General features: G+C 45.6%; 1 protein-coding gene and 1 pseudogene across 1 annotated transcript in view; both read right to left on the minus strand.

The window, feature by feature from the left end:
- Positions 1-19822, minus strand: part of LOC114765162 (protein O-mannosyl-transferase TMTC2-like) — a 52715-nt gene that overhangs the window by 22787 nt on the left and 10106 nt on the right. Inside the window, exon 2 of the mRNA XM_028955250.1 lies at positions 8137-8716. Coding sequence (XP_028811083.1) covers positions 8137-8716 — 580 coding nt within the window. The remainder of the gene's footprint in view (positions 1-8136; positions 8717-19822) is intronic.
- Positions 1738-1861, minus strand: LOC114765420 (uncharacterized; annotated as a pseudogene).

Here is a 19822-nt window from a genome sequence, read left to right on the forward strand (position 1 = left end):
TAAGATGTCCAAGCCTCCACCGCATGGCGCTGATGGCTTTTCAGCGATTGGAAGATGTGGTCGCTTTAACGTGGGATAACAGCAGGGTGGACGGCCTCAGATCTGTAGCCATCTGAAATAACTGGCGGGGGGTGGAGGGGCCGATATTTGTTTGAGATTAAAAGAACAGGCAAACAGTTTTCCTTTTTTCCCCAAAAAAATTTCCCTCGCAAAAAACAAAAGCGAGTATTTGCTTTGGAGGACACCCTTCTTCCCATTAATCATTCAGATTATTCCTGTATCCTGGACATGCAACTACAAAAAAAAAAAGTGATTGTCACGGTGCACACAGTGAAATTTGTCCTCTGCATTTAACCCATCACCCTGAGTGAGCAGTGGGCAGCCATGACAGGCGCCCGGGGAGCAGTGTGTGGGGAGGGTGCTTTTCTCAGTGGCACCTTGGCGGATCGGGATTTGAACCGGCAACCTTCTGATTGCGGGGGGGGGGGCGCTTCCTTAACTGCCAGGTCACCACTGCCCCCAAATTGAACCAGCGACCTAAGGATTACAGGCAGTACAACTACAGTCCTCCGCTCTACCAGCTGAGCTATCGAAGGAACTAGTAAATGAAACTGTGGTGCACCATGCAGAATATTTTTAGGTTTGGTTAATTGCTCTGCAGCAACAATGAGGGGATCTGAATGCAAAGCTGTGAGTATTTCCGCAGTTACGTGCCAAGGAAATGTCCTCGGAGGTCGAGTGAGAGGTGGACCAATTACCGCAAAATCTTTTCTGCCCTTTTTCTTTTAAGCTGCCGGAGCACAAAGACGATGCTGGTGAAAAAAAAAAAAGATTTAGACAAGAGCGAGTGAATAAAGGACGGGAGGAAATTAGGCACAATGGAAATCGATCTCCGTGCGGACGGCACAATGAGTCTGAGAACGGCGCTGTCGCTGTCTGACGGAGTGCTGGAGGAGTAAAGAGCGGCCTCATCCATTTCATCTGCGGCCCAGCGAACGGCACGGGGGCGCGCTGTCACACCGAGGCGGGGTGGGGGGGGGTCTGGAGGGATAATTAGGCAGCAACTCCAGATGGGAGCTGACACTGAAATCGATGGGGAAGTTACAAGATATCAGAGGAACGTGTCACAGTAGCGCCCAACAGCACCGGTGTCCTTAACCCACCCTTAAACTGAGAGGAATGGACATAGAAAGCGAACATGACAGAAGAGACAGCTTAGTGTTATTTTTTCATAATTACTGTATTTCACAAAACTATAATGAATTCGTTACATGGGGACAGAGTTGCAAAGTGAAGTGAAAGTGAAACTGAAAGTTGTTTAAAAAGTATTTCAAATGAGTCTAACACTAACTAACACACAGAAACAAACAAACAAACAAATAAATAAGTAAAGACTATTCCCAAGCATGTTTTATTCTTGACATATTAGGCCTTGTCAGGGCGCTTAGTTTTGTAACTCAAAATCTATAGAAACCAAATGAGAATTGCTGGTGTCTTCTTCTTGTAAGTTGCTGTGGATAAAAGTGTCTGCCAAGAAAAGTAAAGTAAAGTAAAGTAAATTGTGATACGCAGCAGCACAGCACACGGTGGCACAACGAAACGTGTCCTCTGCATTTAACCATCACTCTTGGGGAGCAGTGGGCAGCCAAGACAGGCGCCCGGGGAGCAGTGTGTGGGGACGGTGCTTTGCTCAGTGGCACCTTGGCAGATCGGGATTCGAACCGGCCACCTTCTGATTACGGGGCCGCTTCCTTCACCGCTAGGCCACCACTACCAGAAATTATGCAGGAGCGCAATGGCTGAGCGTCGCCCTGGGTGAACCGCCTCCTTGATCACGGTGTCTCCCCTGCCAGGAAAGGCCTACACATTAAATTTTAACGTTATTGTTCCAGACCAAAAACTGTTCACGTGTCGAATTCAAATGTCAGCCTTTCCAATGCAAAGACGCTTTGTTACTTTGGATTGTCTGTCACCAAGCTGATCAATATGCTTGTTTGGTGGCATCTGAAGCTACCGGCCAAGCTGCAACGAAGAGCCAGCTGTAGGGTTTGAGCCTTTTCCACCCCATGTTTAATGGAGTTCACAGTCGTTGCTGCAGTAGGGAGCCAGAACACCAACAGTCGACCGTGCTTATTTCAGGTTTCAGTGTATTCCTGCACTCATCCCGGAGCAGTTCATCATATCGGTGACATTCATCTCCATAAGCTCCTGTGGCTGAGATACCGGCAGGCTGGCCTAATACGAGCCATTTATTCCCGGCTGATGTCAGGCATTGCGGATTACGACCGGAGCCTTAAAAAGGCATGAGCCGATTTAGCCTGTTTCTCACTGTGACTTTTATCACCGTGGCGCACGCTCATCTAAGACCGTCCTACGCCGTTAAATCCGTACCCTGATGAGATCCAGTCATGCAACATTTCCTCAACTCTTCTTATAAAGTCACAAGCAATGCTTGCATACCATAAATCCTCATAACATATCAGGCCAGGAGAGGTTTCAGGTCACGTGGCAGCTTGAATTTCATTTCCTCCCCTCATAAAACTTTTAAAAATTCAGTCTCGGTGGCCAGTGCTGATTTTTTTTTGGTTTTTTTTTTCTGTCCTGCTTGGTTAAGTATATTCAACCTTCCGCTGACTCGGCACATTTTCCCCCCCGTTAATCAGGTAAAAATAGCCGAGGGCTGACTTTGATAAAGTGACCTCATTACCGGCCACGGTCCTACCGGAGGACAGAGGTGGCCCTGGTGTCACCGACGCTGTTGTTCCTGTTGTTTGTTTTTGCGTGGGTGCCTCGTGGGTCTCGTAAATGAGATGAGTCTCGGGGTTCAGATCCCGCCATGACATGGCGCTGCATCAAAGGCTGCACTCGGAAAGCCGATTCTCCGAAGACGCACTTCCTGAGTTAAAAGCAGATGGCGTCCCTGGGCCTGTGCTCTGCCTCTGTACTGCTGTTCTGAGACCAGTCAAAAACCCCTTTGAATTTGCGATGATGAATTGATCCATGTGTGTCCCTGCGTTTTTGCTAACTGTACAATGAGCTGACACTGGAGCTTGGTGATATGGCAAAACATTTACCACTATATACTTTTCCATATCAAATGATTTTTTATAAAAAATATTTTCTGATGTTGCCATACCAGAGATAATAAACTGTTTATTAACATTTAAAACCACGACTATCGATCCCTCCTCAACTTTTCTGCGTGCATGGGTTCTAAGTTTCAGGCACCTCAGTATCCCAGACATCCCAACTTGCAGAACCTATAGTCTGAGGTGAAATGAGTATTACATTTTCTTTTTTTGGGCCACTCTCCTTCTATGGAGTAACATTTGTGCCAAAATTACTGAACAAAACTTTTCTAATATTAAACAAAAATCATGGAGCTAAGTGATCCTGGCGACTTAGGTGTTTCTGAAGGAACTGGCCCCATTAACGAAACACAGCTTTGTTTCTGGCCTGGAACTGGATCGACAAGGACCATGACCGCTTCTTCGCGCCTTCGTGGGCTGCTGGATATCACCTATTATAGGCTAACATGCCAATGCCATATTAAAGGCCTAGCAATGTTACACGCTGTCTTCTACCGTACTGGCCCTAAAATGAGTCGATTCAAAACAATGCTGTTCTCTTAAATGGGCTTTCAGTTTGTAAAAAACTCGCATCCAGGTGGGAGAGTTATCTCAGATGTTATCATCCACGCGGTGATTCAGTGAATGGCCGAACGCTGTAACACCCCGCTCTCCTCCAAAGTGCTCTCCTTGTTTGCCGTCTCGTTCTCCTCTGTGGCAATCCAAACACACCATTGTTCACCAGCCTTGTCTTTTATTAGAGATGTGCAGCGTAGAGAGGATTTCTTGTAGTTGCTTTATGAGGTTCTGCAGCTGTTGTAGAACCATGAACATGTTTTCCGCCATTCTTGTATGTATGACGAATTTGCGGTTATACAGTACAGACCAAAAGTTTGGACACACCTTCTCATTCAATGTGTTTTATTTATTTTCATGACCATTTACGTTGGTAGATTCTCACTGAAGGCATCAAAACTATGAATGAACACATGTGGAGTTATGTACTTAACAAAAAAAGGTGAAATAACTGAAAACATGTTTTATATTCTAGTTTCTTTGCTCTGATTACTGCTTTGCACACTCTTGGCATTCTCTCGATGAGCTTCAAGAGGTCGTCACCTGAAATGGTTTTCCAACAGTCTTGAAGGAGTTCCCTGAGGTGTTCGGCACTTTTTGGTCCAGCTCACCCCAAACCATCTTGATTGGGTTCAGGTCCGGTGACTGTGGAGGCCAGGTCTCCACTTTTTGTTAAGTACAAAACTCCACATGTGTTCATTCATAGTTTTGATGCCTTCAGTGAGAATCTACCAACGTAAATGGTCATGAAAATAAAGAAAACACATTGAATTAGAGAAGGTGTGTCCAAACTTTTGGCCTGGACTGTAGGTTGGACTAATATTTCAGCATTTTCAATTAATGAGCTGCTTTGTCATCCAAATGGATGTGTGAAAAAAAGAGAAGTTCACTCTGGAACCACTTTAAAAAATAACTGTCCTGGTTCCCCTGGAACACTGTTTACATGTGGATGCAAAACTAGATCGGATAAAAATGGTCCCGTTTTAGAAGAAAATGTCCTTGTGTGGATGGGAACTCAGCATGGAACACAACGCCATTTTTTGTGAAGACCACAAATACATGAAAAATATATTAATCAGAAAGATTTTTGAAAACATCTCATAATTTCAACATTAACAGCGCAAAACTTCTTTGAGTCGTTGATTTCATGCAGTGTCCCATTTCTAAACGGTGAGCAGTATAAGTTAAGGTTCGGATCTATCCCTTTCAACCTTTGACCCAAATGAATCTGAAACAAGTCTGCGGTTACTTGGTGTTGCATATTTTTTCCATCTTGAAAGCCGGCCCCCAAAAATGCGGCCTCCACGCGGCCTTGGTGCAAAACCACACGCGGCCGCTCAAGATCTAAAAGCGGGCCGCCTCAGCATTCCTCGGGCCGGAAGATGCCGGCCTGCAGAATTCCTCCGCTTCGGCAAGGCGCAATTGGATATCCCGGCGGCAGCGCGGCACGGGGACCTGCGTAAACAATCGGGGCGAGGGGGCGCGGCGCGGCGCGCTCCCATCTCCGGCGTCATTTCACAGCTGAGCACCCCTGCCGAGGATAATTGGCACCTCATTTGTCAGGCGGCCCGGCGCGCGGCCGGGGCTAATCTCCATTCCGGGCCTCATTGAGACGAATGAGAAAGAATACTTCTCCTGCCAGGCCTTGATTACACATAAAGTGTGTCGGATCGGGGCTCTGTGCTGACTCGTGTGTGTGTGTGTGTGTGTGTGTGTGTGTAACGAACCATCACACACCTCCAAAAGCTTTTCCAACACCCTCTCCGAACCCAACGACAGTAAGACGCCGTCACGTCCACTGTGGAGCTCGGAGGTGTGTTTTCTTAGCCAAGCAGAGCTCTGCATTCCACACACACACACACACACACACACACACACACACACACACACACACACCTTTCCGCCGCCTCTCATTCGCTCCCCTCGCTCGTTTTGGTCTAAATCCCCATCTCCTCGGCCCTCCGCTAGTTCCCCGTCCTATTAAGGGTCTAATGGGATGAGAGATTGGCTGCTACTTGAGCGGCTGCTTCCTGACGCCCCACCGCGCAGCTCATCTGCATTTTCTTATTGTTTTTTCCTTTCAGCGAACGTGAGGTATGATTTTTTTTTTTTTTTCTAGACATCCAATCAGACCTACAGAGTATTTTTGCCCCTGCGGGTAATAACGTATTCAGAATAGGACGCAGTTTGCTGCGATCCCAGTGACTGGGGTGGACAGAAGCGAGGGAACGGCTTTGTAGTGGCGGTTAAGTGAGAAAGAGAGAAAGAGCGAGATAAAAGCGAAGGAAGCGAGGGCAGACTTCCCTTCCTTCTCTACCTCTTGCATGATTCGTTTCCCATGCGCCGTAACCAGAAGTCTGTATGGGCCGCTGAAGCCAGCACGCAGGGGCGAGATGAAAAAGCCGAAGACGAGACGCCGGCGTCCAGAGGACAAGCTCCCCAACGACGGCGCGGCGGCATTTATTATTCATGGCCGCCGCCAGCTACAGCTTGAAACCCCAGAGTGACCTGCAATTCAAAACTATCAAGATGCGTTGTCCGTGCCAACGATGATTGTGCGATACTGCCAGTTCACAGGTCTGCACTGTAGTCGTGCGGTTTTCTTTATTGTAACTGAGAGAGAGAAAATGCTTTTTAATGAGCAACCGCATATTATTTTTTTATTACAATGGGAAAAACATATGCAGTTTGAACATTTTCTGCCATATGACGAAAATCACTGGAATCATGATGCACAGTGTAAATGCATGAATTTATTATCTCAATTCAGCCGCCAGCTTTCCGTGACAGTTTATTCCTAATCAGGGTCATGGCTGCCGGAGCCCATCCAGGGACCCAGGGCGGGGTGACACCTACAGTCGCCAGTCGCCAGTTCCCCTTACTAGCTGAAGGAAACATTGAAATTTACGGTATTTAGCAGAAGTTCTTGTCCAGAGTGATTTGTAGTCTGATCTACACACCACACACACACACAAAAATGTCCTTAATTGTCACTTCAATAGGGGACTCGGCCATTTTGATGTTGGTTGCATCACAGAACTACATAGAATATAGATGCATGTCTTGCTCTTTTGACAAGATGAGAAGCGCTAGAAACATGTGCCATCAGAGCCATGTCACTCACCGTCACAGTCTGGTGCTGTCAGGGTGTCAAAATGTATACATACACATACACACACACACACACACACACACACACACACACACACACACACACACACACTAGACTAAGCATCATGTATTGTTATATTAGTATACCGTTAACTGTTCTTTGGCAACTGATCCGGGCCTAGAATGTCCCTTGCTCAGGTGTGTATTCCTGGATCTAGCTGATTGATTTCTCCCCTCCATTCTTTGCGCTATTTAAACCCCAGTGCTTTTCCCCAGAACTGCTGCTGCTGGGTTATTGACTGGCCATGTTTGCTTTGTTCAACTCAGCCTGCATGCACTCTACTAAACCCTGGAAGCCAGGAGGATCCTGAAAATATCTGCACTGGTGATACAACCCCAAATATGGTGTCCGAACATTACAGGTGGTAGGAATGGTGGTAGAGGGTTGTAGTAGCCTAGCGGGTAACACACTCGCCTATGAACCAGAAGACCCAGGTTCAAATCCCACTTACTACTATTGTGTCCCTCAGCAAGACACTTAACCCTGAGTGTCTCCAGGGGAGAAGGCTGTCCCTGTAACTACTGATTGTAAGTCGCTCTGGATAAGGGTAAATGCTGTAAATGTAAATGGAAGTACAAACACCGATGTAATGAGAAGAGCTGTAGTAGTTGTTTCGGTGTGTGCTGTTTTTACTGGTTTACTGTAGAGCATGCTGTATTACAGGGACGTGGGGGGATGTCGAGTGGATGTTCAGGTGGCAACGATACAGGCACACTGTGGAATATTGCCACACTAATGATGATGAATAATTTGTTGTTTGAGTGCATGCTTAAGGGTCTGGCATTGTGTGTGTGTGTGTGTGTGAGTGTGTGTGTGCATAAATCCTGCTGAACAGCGAGAAAGCATTTCCTCCTCTCAGCCTCCTCTCCTGGGTGCCTCATAAACAATCGTCCCACAGCAGCTTTAGGGCGAGAGCGTGCCGAGAGCGACAGGGCGTACATGCAGCGGAGAGACCGATGGCAGGAGATGGACGACCACGTCCCGCACAGAGTTAAAAAACGCTGCAGAAATTTAATATCTTGACTGGAGTAGCTGACTTTTTTTTATTCCGTGTTTACTCAGGATCCCTTACACAGACACACACACACACACACTCTATATGTGTGTGTGTGTGTGTGTGTGTGTGTGTGTGTGTGTGTGTGTGTGTGTGTGTAAATGTATATATACTGAGCAGCTGCACACTAAACCACTTTTCCAATTAGCCACAAAATGAAAAACAAACAGTGAAAACCAGCGGCCCGCATTACCCAGGAGAGGGGAAAAGACGGAAATGATCATGAAGAAAGAACAGCAGCGCAGGCCTGGTGTCCAGAATCCTACCTTTCCCAGCAGAGCATACAGCTGGGGCAGCTGGAAGCGGTGGAAGATGAAGAGGTCGTAGACGGCTGACACCCCCAGGACCGTGACCCCCTGCTCCTTCCAGAGCATGGCGCCCGCTGCCGCCAAAACGCTGCCCAGCAACCAGAGCCACGCCCGGCCCGAACGTGGCCCTCGCCACCTCAGGGCGCAGTGGTGCGAGTAGCAGAGCAGTGACAGCAGGAAAAACAGCCCCGCCCCTACGTCCGCCCGGCCCACCACCCCGGCAACCGCCTCCGTGTGGACCGGGTGGGCCGCGAAGAGCAGGCCGGCCACCAGGCTCCACGGTCCTCCGCCCAGCAGGGGGCGACACATTGTGGTGAAAAGGCCCGTGACGATGCCGTGCAGGCACACGTTGACCAGGTGGTAGCCCCAGGGCTCCAGGCCGGCCAGGGCGTAGTTGAGGCGGAAGGACAGGGTGCAGAGGGGCCGGTAGGACTTGTGGCTTCCACTGTGGGTGAGCAGCGTTCCCCAGAAATCATCGTAGAAGACGTTTCTCCAGGGTGTCTCGGGCAGCAGGTCCTGGTTGGTTTTGATTGCACGGCTGATTGAGAAGAACAAGAGGTCAATATATTTATTATTTGTCAAAATATAGACACTTTTGTGTAAAATCATCATGACATGCAGTCTCATTAATATGATTGAGTTCCAGTCTTGTGTCTGTTTATAGAGAAGCAGATCGTTTCAGATTAAGCTTAATTAAATATTTTACTGAATCATTACAAAACCGATTATTTAAACACGAATTCTAAAATAACAATTGAATTGAATGAATACATTTTTCATATTTTTAAGGGGAAAAAAATGTCGTGTGATTTCTGATCATATTGTGAGACACGCGGATGGAGTTCCAGGTGGCGTCATGGTCCCAGAGGCTCACACAGTTAACACATTTGCAAGGCCTGATGGGCAACTAAGAATGTAAGACATTCTCACTCTCAGTGTGACAAAAGTGACAGCTGAGACCTGAAAACCGGCAGCGGGCCTGTAGAACGGATCTTTTATAAACCAAAGGTAACAATCTTAATCCGCCCTTCTCCTCTAATGACTAGTTTCTTGACATTTCACGCAGCAGCAAGGCCCAAGACGAAATCGCTGCAGCTCTGCGTCTTAACGTTAATTACACCCTTTCGTTTCACGAAAATCCTCCTGGGCCAGGAAGACAGCAGGGTGAGATAAGACAGGCGGGGTGTGAAGGGAAACCTGTGCCTCAGACAGGTCAAATTAAAGCCTGTAGTCGCGACACAGACCCCTTATCACTGCATTACAGATACGAGCCCAACCAAAGACTGCAAATGTATGTGCGTGTGTGTGTGTGTTCCACAGGTCATGTCACACTGATGGACGGGTGGTCGGGCTGCTGTGGTTTATTCAGTCAAGAAGGTCATTCTCACAGTGGAAACTCAAATGAGAATATGTGTTCCAGAGAGAGAGAGAGAGTGTGTGTGTGTGTGTGAGTGAATGAGTTAGAAAGAGAGAGCTGGGGACGAGCCAAGGAAAGGCTTCCTTTGTTAAAAGATTAGAGCTGTATTTGCTTACTCGGAGTGAATGGAGAGAGGACGAGAGTGAGAGAGTAGAATGAGATCATTGCCATGCTACCGGCTCACGCTCGCCCGTTTCTCTTCCATTCTAAAGGCTCCTGGGCCGTAGGACGACTGCAGCGCCCCGGTGCCGCCACGGAAACACTTGGTCGTCTCCAGAGTCTGATGCGTGCAGATTTCATGCATCTATTTGCATTTAAGCAATAATTCATTAATGTTTTTTTTTTTTTTCCTACTGTGGCAAGTGATGAATAAACAGCAGCGCCAGCACCCACCCCCCCCCCCAGCCAAATTAGCCATCATACCTCAGCAGCGGGGACAATTGCAGCACGATGCATTCACCACTTTAATGAATTCTTTTCTTTCATGGTGCCAATGGACTGGGAGGGTGGCTGATTTGAATATTACGACTATTTATTCAGCCGCTGGGCCTCATCGCTTTCCAAAAAAACCCGCTGCACACGAACAGAGAGATTTACAGAATGGACCGTGAGCACCATCTTCACGGAGGACGGAGTAGGAAAACACTTTATAACGGGCACATGCGTGTTGTAAGAATTTACACTTAGAAACAGGACATCTACATTTCCATAATGACTTTTTAAAAATATTTTTCTTTTTTTTTTCTTAATAAAATCTTATATAAATAGGCATTTTTATTGACATACCCACTTTTATATGTTTGCCTATCTTTGTGAGGACATTTTACACATTTTACACACAGATAAGCACACAATTACGTCTCTCAGCCAAGCGGTACCCGAGAAATGCTCGCCTTTTTCCCCATTTGGAAAACAATCCTGGGAAATGAAGGAACTCCTTGCCATGCCCGCCTCGCTCGGAGGTCAGCACCTCTCACTGATGTCGGTGGTGAGAAAGATTTACACACACACAGCACGCACTCCCGCTGTCATCGGGACCGTTTTACGGTACAGAACTATCGAGTTTTGTTCCATTAGGGCCAGAGACCACCCAGACCACCCTGGTAAAAAAAAAAAAAAAACTTTTCACAATTTTGGATTGCGTGCGCTAGAAGCAGTCCGATTAGGGAAAGGAAGAAGGTTGAAGAAGGTTGAAGGCACTCAAGCTCCCCCGTTTTTTTGACTTGACTTAATTCGGACGATCTAACCGATGGATAATTGCAGCATTACATTCAATTTCAATACTGTGAATAAAAGGGCTTAATGGTATCAGTAACAAGTGTAATTATGAGTTGTTAAGAGCTAATCATCGATGGTAACTTGAAAGCACGTTGTAAGTCGCTCTGGATAAGGGCGTCTGCCAAATGCCGTAAATGTAAATGTAAATGTAAATGTAATCTGTTCAATTAATAGAGACCTTTGGAGCATTCCATGTGAATTTTGGTAAACTCACGTGGAGTCACAAATGATTTGGGTGACTTGGGTGGGGTGTCACGCTGAGGCCTAACAACCGACATCCGAGGAAAATGGAAGATGTTTCATATGAAAACCCATAATTCCACCGATGTTTTCATAACCCCTGCCACAAAAATATACATATGGGTTTAAACAGACACACTAACAGAACCAGCATGCATGTTTCTGTTTGTCGTCTCTCGATAGTGATCTTTGTAAATTGGACTTCGTAGAGCCCCTTCGACAAGTTTCATGAATCAGTGAAGGATGATGGAAACCCCAGCACTTCGGCTTCTGTAAATATTTAGGCCCCCTGGGGGGAAAAAAACGGGCGCGTCTCCGCTTACGATCCCACGCGGAGAGAAATCGCCGCAGAGTAAACCGCTGTCACTTTATGTAACCAGCTGAGCTGAAATGATAACCGCCATCCTGACTCGCTTTCGCCGATCGCCACCGGCGGTGAGATGGATCAGCAGATCATCGGCTCATTAGAACGTAAACACTTCCGCACTTCTTAAAAGTTCCCTAGTCCGCGATGTTCTCTTTGTGAGATTCATTTTACATTAATATGAGTTCGACTAGCCTGTCTGTGGTCCTGCAGCGTCTAGAAATGGCGGTAAGTGTAAAGTGTGCTTTACATTCTGCTTCGCTGCTCAGAGGGTGGCAGCTCGGATCTGGGACTTGTCCCCTTATGTCGTCATAAGGGGAAAGGTTCCCTCGCTTTTCTCATGCTTTGTCCGCCCAGAGAATTTCCCACCCCTCCACTAAAACATTACCTCCACCGACCATCATGGCTTGAAGACGTGCGAGGCATTGCAGTTGTTTGGTGATGTAAAAATTATGTTTGGTGATATAAAAGCACAAATGTCATGTGAGACTATGAAGAACCAGTGGGATCATTTTATTTTTCCTGAAGGAACACTGTTTGCGAATGGTGTTGATGGCGTCATTTCCACGAATGCACCCTCAACTTCTACAGGCCTCCTTGTCCCGCCTCTCTCCTCCTCATTAGCATTTAAAGCTACAGACACCCAAACGGCGCGTCCTGGGCAAGTCTCATAGTGGGACTTGATCAAAATGGCTGTAATTCTGCAATATGGCTGAATTTTGGAAAGAGGCTTCAGATACGGTATTAGGGGACCAACAAGAACGATACAAAAGCAAACAATTATTTTATAATAGAGGACCTTTAAAAAAATAAAAAGTCCTTGATCAACGTTTTGTTGGAGGACAACCAGGCCCAACATATTTGGAGCCCTAGGCAAGAGTATAGGTGGTGCCCCAAAATATATATATATATATTATATATATATGACCTATGCTTTTTTGTTTTTAGCTGCCTATTATTAGGCAATAAAGGATGCTGTGTAGTTTGCTCCAGCATTTGGAGTGTGCATAATACTACATTATTCTGTTTAAACACTGTTATCACACTTGCAATACCCTGCTCTCCAGCAGTACACACTGAGCTGCAAAAATATCGACATTATCAATCATATATAATTAGGCAAGATCTGCATATCTCGTCTGGTGCATTATTAAGAATTAATACCTAATTATTTTAAGGGCTGTACACCTTCTTGCATGACATAATGAGCCAATTGTGTAGCCTAACATCTTCATAACCTCATGAACCTTCATAAACATTATAATGATTTAGTTAATATGTCTTTACACACAGCTGCTCTGATGCATTAATCAACTGAGAATATTTTTATTGAACTCATTTGTTTAGTTTTATTTTAATGCAACAACAATATTTTTGCAATTGGCTTTGGCGCTATCATCACTCTCCAATGTTTCAGAATACTGGCTACACATGAGCTAATGAGGCATTTTAATTTTGAAGCAATTCCAAAATGTGAAGATTTGACTAAATTTATAAAAATAAAAAAGCCTGGAGGCCAGGAAATATTCAGTTAGGGTGTGTTCAAACACGCCACGTCAAAAGGGAAGAACAATACCCCGGCCACTAGTGAAATGCCACAGGCCTTTCCCACAGTCCAGCTGTGGCTGGCACCAACACAGCAAAACAAACGGCGCAGAGCCGGAGCGCCGTGATGGATCTGTGTTTAGATTCGCTCTCGCACGCTTCCTGCTGCAAAATATGAAATTCATTTGAAGGTCTTTCTGTCGACAGGCGCATTTGGGTTGGTTGTTTTTCCTATTTTTCTTCTGAATGGGAGGGATTTGACATGATTAAGGGCCATGAATGAAAGATAGCACATTTTCATATTTCATTTTAATCTATATTTCAGCCATGTTTTCCTTCAGCATCTCAAGCTGGCTGGACATGGCGAGGAACGAGGACGCATGCGCATGACGTCTCGAAACAGGGGTTTATTAGAACAACACATGACAGAGGAAACATCATCATACAATGACCCAACAGCAAACAGAGACAAACAGGGCGGCTTTATACAATTATACACAGGTGAGGACAATCGGGAAACTTGCCGACACAGGACGAACATGAAACTCTGGTCCAAATCCCAGACCCGAGGTCGTCCCTTCTGGACCAGATGGTGACACACTGGGACATGCAGCTTTTATGCCAATTTTATGTAGATTTGCAAAATGTCATTTGCAGTAAATTAAGATTGTTGGTATGGTGTAACATCCGTGTGTCATGAGGTATTTGAGTCAATAATTTTCTGCCGTTGTGGAATGGTCTCCTATGGAAGGTCCAATCCGCTCCCAAGGACAAAAAAGGCATACAGGTTAGGTCAGCTGGTGACACAAACTTGCTGAATGGACTGTTTGCATCCAGTGACCACCAGTAATGCACATTTTCCTCATGGGACGTTGTAAAGTTCGTGAACGTACATGCTTGCATACACAAAAGAAGGAATAAATTTTTTTTATGTGAACAGTTAATACACCGTTAGCGAGCTTACACTCCGGGGTCGTGAACTCTGTTTACACGCCATCTCGTAAGTGTTTACCGAGGTGGCGTTTCCCATCAAGCTCTCCACCATTTTCCCAGCGTAAACAGAGGAAGCGGCGAGCGGACGCCAGGTCGGATTTACAGGCCTGCTCTGCACCGTGCCACACAAGAGCCCAGAGCCGAACAGAAGAACCTTAATAAAGTTCTACAAGGCCCGCTGCGACCCTGCGATGCTCCGCGCTCTGGGACGCCGAGCAGATGCCTGGAAAAACAAAGGTTCTGCCAGAAGACATTCGTAAAATATTAATAAGGGGGAGCCGAGACGTGCCATGTGGTTAAAACGTGTTTGTAATTTTTTTTTTTTTTTAATTGGGTCTCAGAGGTTCCCCCCCCTCAGAGGTTTAATGAATGGTTACACAGGAGCACCTCAACCCACACACATCCCCCCTTTTTTTTTTCTTGTGCCACCTTTCATCACTCTGCCTCTGATCTCCAGATGTTTTCTGCGAGTGGTAGCGCTACACGAGGCTTCGCTCTGATTAACGTTACTTCCCCGCCTGTAACCGCTCATAAGCTGCGGCCGGGAAGGAGATTCCAACCCCCCATCACAATGTCCCGGGAAATGCACAATTTTCTGATTAGCCGAGGAATACCAGATCCGACGGGGGAAGCCAGAGTGAGAAAAACACAAAGGAAACGGCCATTGATTTTAGGGGGAAGTCCAGATCGTCTAAAGTATTTCTAATTGATTGATAGGCCTGACTGATTCTCACTCAGTCGTCTTAATCAGGGTCTGACTGATTGATTATCCTGCGTTAGCCATCTGGGCGGGACCACGGTGGAGGGGGGCATGAAGAAAAAGCTGGCCAGAGGTTAGATCCAAAGAGAGGACAGACGAGATGAGACAAATCAATGAGCTGTAAAACAAAAAAGGGTCAGAAGCCGCTCAGGAAGCGCCGGCGTTCCGAAGGGGCGGAAAATATTAAAGCGCTATGGCAGAGACTTAATTAATTAAGAGGTCAAAAAGCAGATTGGGGCGACAGCGGTTTGGGTAAAACCAGGATGGCGTATTACCGCAGGATCATAATCGTACATATAAAAAATTGACAGCGTTACATTACTAGATGCATATCGGCGCTGATCATGCATCGATTTATGGCTTGGGAGTGCAGAGCTGCTTTTAATGCACTATTAAAATTGTACAAATGTAAGTTTTCGGGAAAGCAGCTCTGCACTCCCAAGCCATAAATCGATGCATGATCAGCGCCAATATGCATCTAGTAATGTAACGCTGTCAATTTTTTATATTTTTTTTCAGCTGAAAAATATTCTCAGTTGATCTGCTCTGATAGGTTCAAATTCTTCTTTTAATTTACAAATCTAAAGGTCTAGCATATGGTTATCATTCCCCACTAGAGACGTATTATGTATTTTGCTCGAAATTCCTTTCTTTTCGTCTTATTTTTGACAATATATCTATTTGTTTATTTTGATTTTGATCATTTAACACATGTTAACCAGGATAACAGTGACAGGTGGCTGAACATAGATCTTTAGACTCCCGAGGTTTTCTGATTTCAGTGCCGATGTGGTGTGTCTAGGGCCCTATGATTTCCGCAATGCGGAAAACACAGATGGAATTGCGGAATCGAAAACGTGTGTAAAAAACAGTGTAAACGTGTGGTGAAATGGCTGGCAGTGCCGAATCTGTACCACTTGCCCGATCGCTTCCACACAATATTTTGCCTTGGCTCGCTGGAAAATTACCGAATTCAACTCTTAGTGCTAAGTTTAGACCAGACAGATTTTTATGAATTGGAAGAAAAACTCTTTAGTAAGAACAAATGTGACTTACAGTCAATAACTCATATCAGAAACAAATCAGCTGATTCAAAATGTGATTTCATAATCACGGCTCCAGTTCATTATGACAATTTTTTTTTGTATTCCAGGTGTTTAAACTCCCCAATGTTTAAAGTTTCTTTATGCTGATTTCAGATGTGAAGCACTTTTATTTTACAAGTTGAAGAATATGTAATATTGTGAAATAAGTCTTTGCATATTATTTACATGTAAATGGTTTACAAAAGCCAAATGTAAATGCCCAAGCCCTTTGTTGAACAGTGATTAAATGGGATTTGTCATATTGCAGGTTATTTTTCCTCAACCACTCCATAATCACAAAGTTTTTATAATGGAAAACATGGAATTCAGAAGAATTTAAAGGGAATTTCACTGGGCCCTATGTGTTCTCTCAGGTGTTTTTGCGAATCTTGCAGGGCTGCACGCTGCATCCGCTTGTCGTTCATTAAAATTTTTAAAGGCTTCTTTAGAAATATCTGGCTCCCATATATAAGTCCACGGTAAAAAAGGGTTTATTTGGCCACCCAACGGGGCATCTGGCAGCCACGGCAAAACTAACAGCATTTACTCTCACCATACACACCTCAGCACAGCTGTGCTCAGACCCCAGGATCCAATTAAAGTGTGTCAGCGATTGTCTGGGAATCGCTATAAGGGCTCCGCATTGGGACGTTTCATTAGGGCTCGATCCCGAATCAGACAATTCCACCTCTTGTGTTTCTCCCGGTTATTTTTTTTTTTTTTACTGACATCACATAAAAGCTGTTAAAAGAATGAGGAGTCCATGTCTACTAGTGTCACTGCGGCATGCTTAGTGGGCTCCAGAAAAACTTGTTCCACACCACCCCATAACCCCCGACCCCGACTGTCTACATACCATCCTGCTGAACACTTTTCCATCAACACTTTTCCATCAAAACGAGACCAGCTTTTCATTTGTTTGGTGCAAGAATTTACAGTTTCTTGGTCTGCTTTATAAAAAAAATGCTTTCAAACTTACTCAAACCGTACACTAACTCACACCAGATCCAAATGAACCACAAATCTACAAACACACACACACACACGAGATGACCTATAAAACTGTAAATCGCCAATAAAACACACACACACACACACACACACACACACGGATGGTTACTGGATGCAGTCTCGTGTTGCAGGGTTGTGGTCAGTGCTGGCGGCCGTTCCCTCATTGTCTTTGTCCAGCTCTGATAGGTCACTAACAAGAAACTGACTCGCCGTTCGAAAAGAGAACACAGCAGGACCACGGGGGCCCAGAACGAAGGGAAAGAGAAGCCTCCATCAGTTCTCTTTTTCACTTTCTTTCGTTCTTCCATTCACCTCTTCGGCCCAGTCTGGCCGCTGCCATGCTACGTGTGTTCAATAGAATCACCATTTGGCTCCACTTATGCTAACAGCTGAGCCACCGGCTCCTGCCAAAGCAATCTTATTCTCAACACTCGCCCTCGCTCTCCCCGTCTCCCGTGGCAACCGTGGAAAATGGAACAGGACGCTGCCAACGTCCCCTGCGTTCGTGGGGAGCAATGTAACGCCCGTCTCGCGAGCTTGGGACGGAGCGAAGGACATTTTCGCGCCGCAGACCGCTGCTCTGGGAGAGGCAATTAGCCTGCCGGCACAGCGGCGTCCCTTGAGAGGAAATCTGCCAAAAGGCGCTAGACGTCCTGTCCTGGTCGCTTCTCGCTCTGCCCACTTCTACCCCCCACTAGAACTCAGAACAGGTGCATTACCGCCCCCATGGCAGTGTCCCACCATCAGGCAGTTCACTTGCAGCCTCCAGCAAGCATCTGTGTCAAAGGTCACCGTAACCTTGACCTTTGACCACACAATCACGTTCATAACAACGGTTTGTGGTTCGTGAAAGTTAATACCTCTGAGACACTGTCTATAATCTGCAAATCAAAGGCCATGTGAAATGGCTTTGGTATCCGTCTAACGAGCCAAGTTCTCTTAGTCTCCGCCACCATTTAGCCCCAAATTACAGTCTTCGAGGGCGTGGTGCCGCCCAGTCTGCACTCGGCTGACACCGAATTCTAAACAAGCCTGTGTCTCGTGTCCCGCGATGCAAGCCGACGCTGTGTTCAGAATCAGAACTTCTTTCTGGTTCATTTATAACAGAGGTCTAATTGTGTGTGATGCCACGAAGGTTATTAATGACTTTATGACAATAGGTCTGCCACTGGGTTGTTTTCAGAATCCTGAATCAAATCAAATGCAGATCACAGTCAATTAAAAGAAAATATTCACATTGATATTTTAACTGTAGCAGGGATGCCTCATATTTTGGGCTAAATTGGTTATTTCCACACAGGACGCCCCTTGTCAGGTTGACTGTGACTCTGTGTTAAATTATTCACAAATTCTTACCCATATGCGCTAAAGTAATTTCTGGATATATAGTTTGAAGTACATTCTGAATTGATTCAGGGTAGGTTCAGTCCACAATTTCACTTCACAGAAAAATCCAATCTAGAGATGCAGTAAAATAAAACACAAGGAAAGAGAAATGGAAAAAGGCAGCGGGAGTTGGGGTTAAGACAGGTCGTTTCGCTTCCAGCTTTTGAATGGAGACATCAGACCGATTTTTTTAATTCAGTGTCTGAATGAAGAGGAAGGCAGAGAGAGTATAAATTGAACTGGCCCAAGGTCACATCTTCAACATGATGAAAATACTCACAGGCCTGGACCAGACAGTGTGTCTTCAGTCTAAGGTGGCAGAAGTAAGAGTAAGAAGTAGTAACCCTAGGGTGACGTCACATGAGTGACGCAAAGTTCAAGAATCAACAAGGATTTACCCCCTAGGACTAATTATTGGACTCATGGGAACACTGTCTTGGTACCTCTGTTACTACAGTTATCATTTTGCCAAACCAAGCCCCCACCCACAGGAGTTCAATAATGGAACATGCTGATGAATCCACAAAGATCCAGGAATCAGCACTGCAATGGAGGGTCAAGAGTGCCAAAATGAATTAGATAAGTACATCCTAGCCTTCCTGATCAGTCTGCTGCTCCTTTTAGAGGTTACCACAGCAAATCAGCTGGTCCAGCTGTCCACACAGTCCTGCCCACTCACTTTGATGGGTCAGACTGACAGTCATTCATGATGTGCCGAATGTTCCCAAATTAAATGTTAATTATTTAAGAAATTTTATTATTTAATTACTGGTAAGTGCAGCAATTTAATTTTGGTACCCATAGCCCTCAATACCCCACAGACACTTATGTGGTGTAATTACATGAAACACTAGGCACTAACACAAAGTAATATGTGAGCAATTTTCTTATCAGAAAAAAATACTGATCAAATATTATTTTACCTAAATTGTTTATTACAGAATTGCCTTATTTTTATGAAAGAATAACATGATGTGTGTAGAGAAATCCCCTGTTGTTCTCTGAGAAGCATACAATCTTGTTCTCCATCTGTAGTGTAAGGATGGACATCACGGGAGCCTGCTTTTGTGTTGCATAACAGCTGTCTGTTAGGTGGTAGTAGCCTAGTGGGTAAGACACTCGCCTGTGAACCAGAAGACCCGGGTTCAAATCCCACTTACTACCATTGTGTCCCTGAGCAAGACACTTAACCTTAAGTTGCTCCAGGGAGACTACTGATTGTAAGTCCCTCTGGATAAGGGCGTCTGATAAATGCTGTAAATGTAAATGTAAATGTCTGCAGGGGGACATTCCTGTGTCGACGGATGTGGGTGAAGATTCGGCACCTCTGTTTTTCATGCCTTTTGTCTGACGGCAACGTGTGAAGTATCACCCTCTTTGTCTTCCCCAAATGGGAGGCACCGGGGACGTGACATCAGAAACAACAGGTTCTGATTGGTCAGTGACAACTTCCTGTAGGCCAGTGACAACTTCCTGTAGGCCAGGGGTATAAAGGTCTGCTCACATGTGGAAAAAGGACTGAGCTTTCTTGCTCAGGGGGTTTTCCATCGGAAGCCGGAAGGCTT

Source organism: Denticeps clupeoides, chromosome 15, assembly GCF_900700375.1.
Source record: "Denticeps clupeoides chromosome 15, fDenClu1.1, whole genome shotgun sequence".
Lineage (NCBI taxonomy): Eukaryota > Metazoa > Chordata > Actinopteri > Clupeiformes > Denticipitidae > Denticeps > Denticeps clupeoides.